We start from the raw sequence: 7,629 nt of genomic DNA, 5'->3' as shown, positions 1-7,629 counted from the left end.
AAAAAAACACCCACCCATAGGAGAGACTAATCCACAAATTAATAATAACGACAGTTTAGTCTGCCCCCCATACATATTTGTACATATTAGCTCAATCTTGTTTTCTGTGGCTTAGGATACCAAAACAGTAATTAACAATAATTTCAGTCACTGTAAATTTTAAAAACACTTCTAAATAAAAAATGTGAATTGAATTTAAGATATATTTTAACGTTTATATTATTAAGAATTTCTTACTACATTTGATGCCAAGTTTAGAAACGTTGTAAGTATTTGCAATGCATTTGTGAGTTTGTTAATGTTAACTGCTCGGAGCTTATGTTTGTAAAAACATTTTCTCTGCCTTTTAAATTTTTACTAGGTTAATATTATGATGACAATAAATAACACACATATTCTTATGAACTCGTCCATCCACTTTTATCTCAACATATTTCACAGGTGATAATGGGAGTAAAAAAATTTTTAAAATGCTTAATAATGCAGCTGTCTAATGAAGAAATAAAATAAAATCATAGACAAGTCTCCTTCCTAAAGACTTGTACAGTAATGGTTTTGATGATGAAAGCAAACCATTATAATAATAAACTTTGTTTTCATCAAAAATTATTTTAAATTAATATAAAGTATTTTATGACAACTTCCAGAAAATTTGACAATTCACCATAGATATCAGGCAAGGTTTTTTCTTTTATATATATATATATATACCCTGCATTATTTAAACAATGTTGCTAGTTTAAGTGGCCATTACAAAATTAATCTTTTTCTTCGTTCATTTTCAATAATTACAAATTATTTACTTCTACTACATTCCAAACTAGCTGGAACAAACTAGTTTGAATTCTATAAACTTCGTGACAGTTTCCATTTATACAGTTAACAGATGCAACATAATTTATATGTTCATTTTTATATAATGCCTATACCTTATAAAGGGTCAGATGGCCACAAGATTAACTTGCCAGCCATAATTTGTGTATTGTACACACACTGCTTGAAGGTTGGAGGCAGGCTTTGTGGTAAGTTTCTTACACATGGCAGTTCACAATTAAAAGTTTATGTACCAAAGCGCTGCTCACAGCAACTGAACTTGGTGAGAATATTTATAAATTCAGGGTACAGGATATTTTGATGGGAAGAAATTGACCTGTAAAAGTGGAGAAAAAAAAAAAAAGGAATTAATATTAGATCAAAGTACTAATCAATTACACTTATTTTAAAAAAATACAAAAGATACAAGGGATCTACAGAGGATTTGACTGGATATGAATAGCATGTTATAGTCAGTAAATTAGTGCTATTTTAATTTACATTATTGATATTATATTTTTAAATTGTACAAAAAAAAAAAAAAAAAAAAAAAACACTAGTATTTCTCTGTATGTGTGTGTGTTTTATTGTAATTATCATAACTGCGTTTTCATGACTATAATAAAGATTTTATTATTATAATATTTACATAAAATGACATCAATAAGGTGGCCAATGTGCCATAATGGGCAGTTGCAACAGCAGCCTGCTGTACACCACTTATCTATGTTGCAATAAAGTAAAGATAAAATCCCTAAAATGACTTAAAATTATTAAATTTTTTTTCTTTTATTTTAGAAACAGTGTCTGTGTGGTTATCTACATATAAAAAAAAAAAAAAAAAAAAAAAAAAATCATCCTTATGTCCTGGTGTAGAAATGCATAACACACACATCTTTCAAATTATAACAGTAGTAAAATAAACCAAAAGATATAAATTGACCCATATTAAGCAAATCAGTAGTAATAAATTTATAGGATTAGTATATAAAACAAAAGGCATAAGGAAGAGTTGAGGGAAAAAAAAAAAATTTTAATGAATTCTCATTATATCCAAATTAAAAATTAAAGAGTGCATAAATAGTGACAAAAACAAGAAATGGAGAAAATTGGCTATATACCTATGTCTAATCTCCATATATTATAATGCTTGAAGCACTATAACGCTTTGAGGCACATTATAATGCTTTGAGCAATACCTTGTGTTGCTCAAACAATAGGAAATTAAATAAATATTAGTTTATATGATATCTTGTATGCCATGGAAAGTCCATAATTTTCTATCTCAATAAGCTTTATCTGAAAACACATATTGCATATTTTTGCATGGTCACTTGGCAGCGAACATACCTATAACTGCAACTAATGAAAGCATTGATACCTCCACAAAAGTGAATGCAGAAAGACAAGTTATCTACTAATTCCACATAACACACAAAAATCATTAAATGTTATGCTTAATATTTAATGAAACTATAGAATTGCTTAAGCAAATTCTTCAAATTAAAATGCATGCATGCACAATTATTTGCCAATGTTTTGGAGCTTCTTTGACTTTCCTTTTCAAAATCAAAAAGGTGCTGTTTACAGCCACATTAGTGAAAGGTTAATATGCCAGAAATTGTTGTGAAGTAATAGAACTTGCAAAAGTTTCCAGATCAACTTTATGAAATCATGCAATTGGGTAATGTCAAGGATAAACTTAGCAGGGACAACTGTGACAGAGTTTGGGAGAGATCATTAAATAACAGACCATCCTTATTTTGGAGTCTAGTGCAGGAGCTGCCAACCTACAGCACATGCCAATTATGGCACATTGTGGCTTTTGTTAGTGGCACTCCTCTCTATGTGAAAAAAAAAAATAAAATAATAATAATAAAATAAAATAACAATAACATAAAATAATACAACTGAACTTAAATATAAGAAATGAAGATACAGAGGCAATTTAAATTTTTGTCAGAAATGACCTGGGTTTTAATATGACAGGAACCTAAAGATCATATTTGCACCTTTTAGTGCAGGTAAATATGAAAGTTAGCAAGCTCTCCATAATATCAGTTCCTAAGAATGAATAATTCTAAGAATCAGTTCCTAAGAACATTTATTCATTAATCTATATTCAATTTATTTTAAGAATATGAAACTGTTTTAACTTCCCATTGCCCTCAAATCTACTCTTTCCAAAGTAATAGAGAAATCCATCAACTGCCAATTTGGTGATCAATTATTGCCTATATGACTTTGGTCAATGGTGATTCACTCGTAATAACTGGTTTATGTTACTCATCTTTGGACAAATTCAATGGAAAAATTTAGCCAGGCTTAAACAGTTGCTGTTGATATTTCTAAGGCTTTTGATTATGTTTGGCATAAAGGTCTTCTAAAGCATCATCATTTGAGATATTACTGTGGACTGCTAATTGCCTTTTGTAATTGGGTATCCAGTTTTTTATCTGACCACTCACCACAGGTGATTGCTGTCTTCTAACTTCTCCTAGCTCACGCTTCTTGATTAGACCGGGGTTCGAGGCCGTCACCACCAAATACGGAGGATGCGGAAAGGTCAGGGAATGACCACCGCATATCTCGGAGCAATATGGCCTTAGTTGCTAATGCTTCTAAAAACCAAATAACAAACTAACTGCTCCTGGAGTTTCCCAAAGGTTCAGTTCTTTCCCCCATCCTTTTCCCTCTTGTATATTAACGACCTTCTTCCACTGACTGGATATCCTATCCATAGTTTTTCTGATGACAGCATGTTACATTCTACTTTTCAGTTTGAGAAATCTTGTCCTACACAAACAGATTCAACTTCTCGAATATCCATTACCAATTCCTCAAATGCCAATCACCAAGTAATTCTCCAATTGGATGAAAAAAATTTAGCTCATTTCACTCCTCCTAAAACTCAGTCCTGTCCTAATTCTTACAAAATAGTTTACTGCCTCTATACTTATTTTCAATGATACTTAGATTTCTAGACAAGATTACATCTCTATTAGGGTTACTTTGACTTCTAATCTTTCTTGCCATAAACACATCACAAATATTGCTTCCTCTTCATCAAAAAAACAAAAAAAACTAGGTTTTCTTTTTCGCTCTCAGCATTACCTTTATTCAAAAAAAACTACTCACTCTGTACAAATCTCAAATCCACCCTATCATGGAATATTGTTCTTACATCTGGGGTGGTGCTCCTGAAATCTCTTGATCCATTCAAAAGCAGGCAGTCATGTTAATTAATGACCAATCTCTTATGAAGTCGCTCCACTCTGTCTGACAGATGTTCAATTTCTGCTGCATGCTTTTTCTGTAGATTCTTCCATGGGCAGTGTTCCTATGAATTTGCACCAAATTCCCCTACTTTCTTCAGCATCCATTCACTGTCTAACTCCCAACTCACAGAAACAACTTTTCTTCATTTATCCTTCCTACTTCTATTTTCTGGAACAACTTTCTTTCACATGCATTTCCCAAAAATTACAGCCTAGAGAAATTCAAGTCTAATGTCAACAGGTAACAAGTATCTTCCCATGAACAGTACTTAGTACTATTAGTTCTAAGTAACTTTTGTGCTTGGATTTTCATTAAAAAAAAAAAAAAAAGATTTCGGTACAATGTCATCAGGTGTAGGAATTTATTATTCACATGAAAATTGAGCATTTTCAATTCAGTGGAAGCAATATTCATTTTATGCTTATGCCAATAAAGTAGGATCAGGTTTAGAAGGAAATTAGCTACACTTTCAACTCCAACACAGGAGATCAGCATTTAAGAAAGTGGTGATGGATATTCAAGAAGTTGCAGCATACAATCAGGAACATTATGGGCAAGATTTCTAGTCAATGAAAAAAAATCATTATAAGAGAAAAAGTGCAAGCAAAAGAACAAAACCATGTGGAACACTAGAATTTGTTAATAATTTAGAAGGGAGAGCCACCACATGCAGTGAGCAGTCAGAGAGAAAACTGACTACTCAGCTGTAAAAACTGGAGGAGCTTGCTTAAGTGATCTTGCCAAATGCTATTGAATGAGTGCAATTGCCTGAATGTCTCCAAACTTCATCATAGAATTTTTCTGCAGAGGAGTAACATAAACCATCCACCAGTGGATGAGAACTGATAAAATCCATGTGGGAGATCATTAAGCAAATGGAAGAGTCGGTGGATGACAAATTTCTCCATTACTTTGGAACAGTACCATGTTGAACCACCATTCGCACAGATAACAGCTGCTATCTGTTTTGGCATTGACTCCATTAGATGTTTGAAAATGTCCGTACAATCTGCAGCCATGCTGCCTGCAACACTTTCTAGTGTCGGAATAGATGAAAAATGAGTGTATATACACTTCACTTCCTATTCAAAAATATCTCCATGGGGGTTTAAATTGGAATGAGGTCAGGAGAATTTGGAGGCCAATCAAGATGATCTCTTTACGGTGTTCCTCAAAGCACTTTTGTACAATGTGAGCCTGATGGTATGGTGCATTATCATCTTGGAAGATCCCATTTCTGTCCAGGAAAAAATGCAACATGGCAGGTTGCATGCGATCTAAGATCTGCTGGGACCTCACCAGTGAAACATTGGTTCATATGCACCAAGGGTCTTAGTTCTTGCCAGCAAAACATGACTCATATTAAGCAACCAGTGCCACCTACCGTCATCGTGGGCACCATGGACTCATGTTGCTTGTGCCACATACAAAGGTGTCTGTCGGTGTGCTACACCAGGTATTTGGACTCATCCAACCAGCAAACTTGTTTCCAGTATTTCAGTGTCTAACCAGCATGTTGTTGACACCACAGCAAGGAGGGAGTGTCTCTTGCATCATCACCTGGGATATTATTCTTGCACTCCCCATATTTTATTGTGATGTCAACTGTCACACAGCAACCTGCCGTTGAGGCCGTATAATGTATTGCACTTTTTGCTCACCACAAACGTCCACCACGCATAATCCTTTACAGTTCTGTTGGCAAGAGGTCGGCTGACATCATTCTTTGTACATCTTATCCACAGCAGGCTGTGAGCAACCAACAAGACAAGCCATTTCCAATATGGAAGCACCTGATGTGCGAGCTCCCACAATTATGCCCTTTTGAAACTCCGTGATATCTTTACTATGTCCCATAACTGCTCCTTTATCACTTTGACTTACATGACCAGATGCAAATTATCACTGTTCAGCTTTAAATTACCACTGTTCAGCTGTTCAGGTAGCTGTTCAGTTTTATACACAGCCAGCTATGCATCAGTCCATTATGGATGGGGTGATCATAATTCAGTGATCACCATGTATGCATGTGTGTTTTTGGCTGATGCAGAAAGCGTTTTTTTCAATATTTGGTCTTACTAATACTAAATTTCCAGGAAATAGCAATGGAATAAAAGTATAAAAAGGCAAGGCAAAACAAAATAAAACAGGAGTTAACTCTGCAGCGCTGGTAAATCAGTTTTACTTTTTGAAGACAGAACATCAGCGTAACAGAAGTGGAAGTATGAATGAAATCTGCAACCAATGTTTTTGGCTGCAGATTTCGAGAAATCAGAAGGTGCAACTACCATTTGGACAAGTGACAAGTTTCCTATTCGTGGATTTATAATAATAGAATTGGTATTTATTAACTATTTGTTTACAAGTGTTGTGAGCTTATAGTTATAAGCAGAAAATAACAGTGCATATTTGGATGAAAGCTAATGGACATAATATGCTTTATTCTTATTCCAAACAGCCTTAGCACTTTATTTTAAAAAAATAAAAAAATAAATATTTTCCTGTTTATACTCTGGCACAACAACCAAGTCAGTAGAGTTTACAATAAATCGTCAATACAAATATTTATTGTATTTAGTAGTCACGGGCTTGAACCCCGGTCCACTCAAGGAACACATGCTAAGCACTCTCGCTCCTGACCACTGGAGCGAGATTCATTAGCAATACTAATACACCTGGGGTGAATTGAAAATAGCAGAGGAAGAAAGGGATTTGGAAGTTATGATACAAGTGAATACAAAGTTCTCTGAGCAGTGTAAACAGGTGGCAAGGAAGGCCTGTGGTGCCTACTGATGATTTATCAAACATTTGCTTCTGCAGTTAGGGAGATCATAATCTCATTGTATAAGGCAATTGTAAGATCACACTTGAAATCAAATATGGAGACTGCACATAAAAAATTACATCAAGTCTTGAAAGGGTCCAGAGTCGGGCAACTCACTTTGTGAGATCTGTAAAATGGCACATATACAAGGAAAGATGGAATATGTGAGCTACAGAGCTTAGTAGTTAGGCACCTTAAAAGAGACCTGATTGAGGTCTATAAGGCTCTAAGAGAGGATAATAAAATGAATGCAGGTGAAATTTTCACTATTATACTATTCAAAATTTGAGGAGTTGGGAGCATAATACAGAGTGATGCTCCCCTCCACTACTCAGATTTCCCCAATCACCACTAGAATAGAAGCAGCAAGGTAACTCACTAGCCTACAATTACCAATAAGTGACATGGTACACAATCTAGCAACTAGCCTGTGAAATGGCCAGCTGCTAGATTAAATATCAGTTATTCCTTGAGTGTGCTGTACACTCAAGTTATTATATCAATCAGTTATTCCTATTTTGAGTGTGCTGTACACTCAAAATGCAAGGAATGCTCCATCTTGCCACAATGTCTATCACAACCTGACAGGTCATAATTCATACTACATGATAGCAGAGTTGCAAAGAGGTAAAACAGTTTTGGCTGTCTCAAGCTTTCAATAAAGAAAGTGGTGACGTTGAACCAAGTGATATGAAAGCCACCTACTAACTAGC

The 7,629-nt window shown here is 34.6% G+C and overlaps 1 protein-coding gene across 1 annotated transcript in view; it reads right to left on the bottom strand.

Annotated features, from left to right (window-relative positions):
* Positions 1–947: 947 nt before the first annotated feature.
* The window catches only part of Tango14 (transport and golgi organization 14), a 40,321-nt gene continuing 33,639 nt past the window's right edge, over positions 948–7,629 (bottom strand). The window contains exon 5 of the mRNA XM_090379560.1: positions 948–1,150. Coding sequence (XP_090235686.1) covers positions 1,060–1,150 — 91 coding nt within the window. The 3' untranslated portion in view covers positions 948–1,059. The remainder of the gene's footprint in view (positions 1,151–7,629) is intronic.

This window comes from Mastigoproctus giganteus, chromosome 8 (genome assembly GCF_048544385.1).
Source record: "Mastigoproctus giganteus isolate SK-2022 chromosome 8, ASM4854438v1, whole genome shotgun sequence".
Classification (NCBI taxonomy): domain Eukaryota; kingdom Metazoa; phylum Arthropoda; class Arachnida; order Uropygi; family Thelyphonidae; genus Mastigoproctus; species Mastigoproctus giganteus.
Note: the sequence above shows the minus strand (reverse complement) of the source record. Positions and strands in the feature narration are given on the sequence as shown.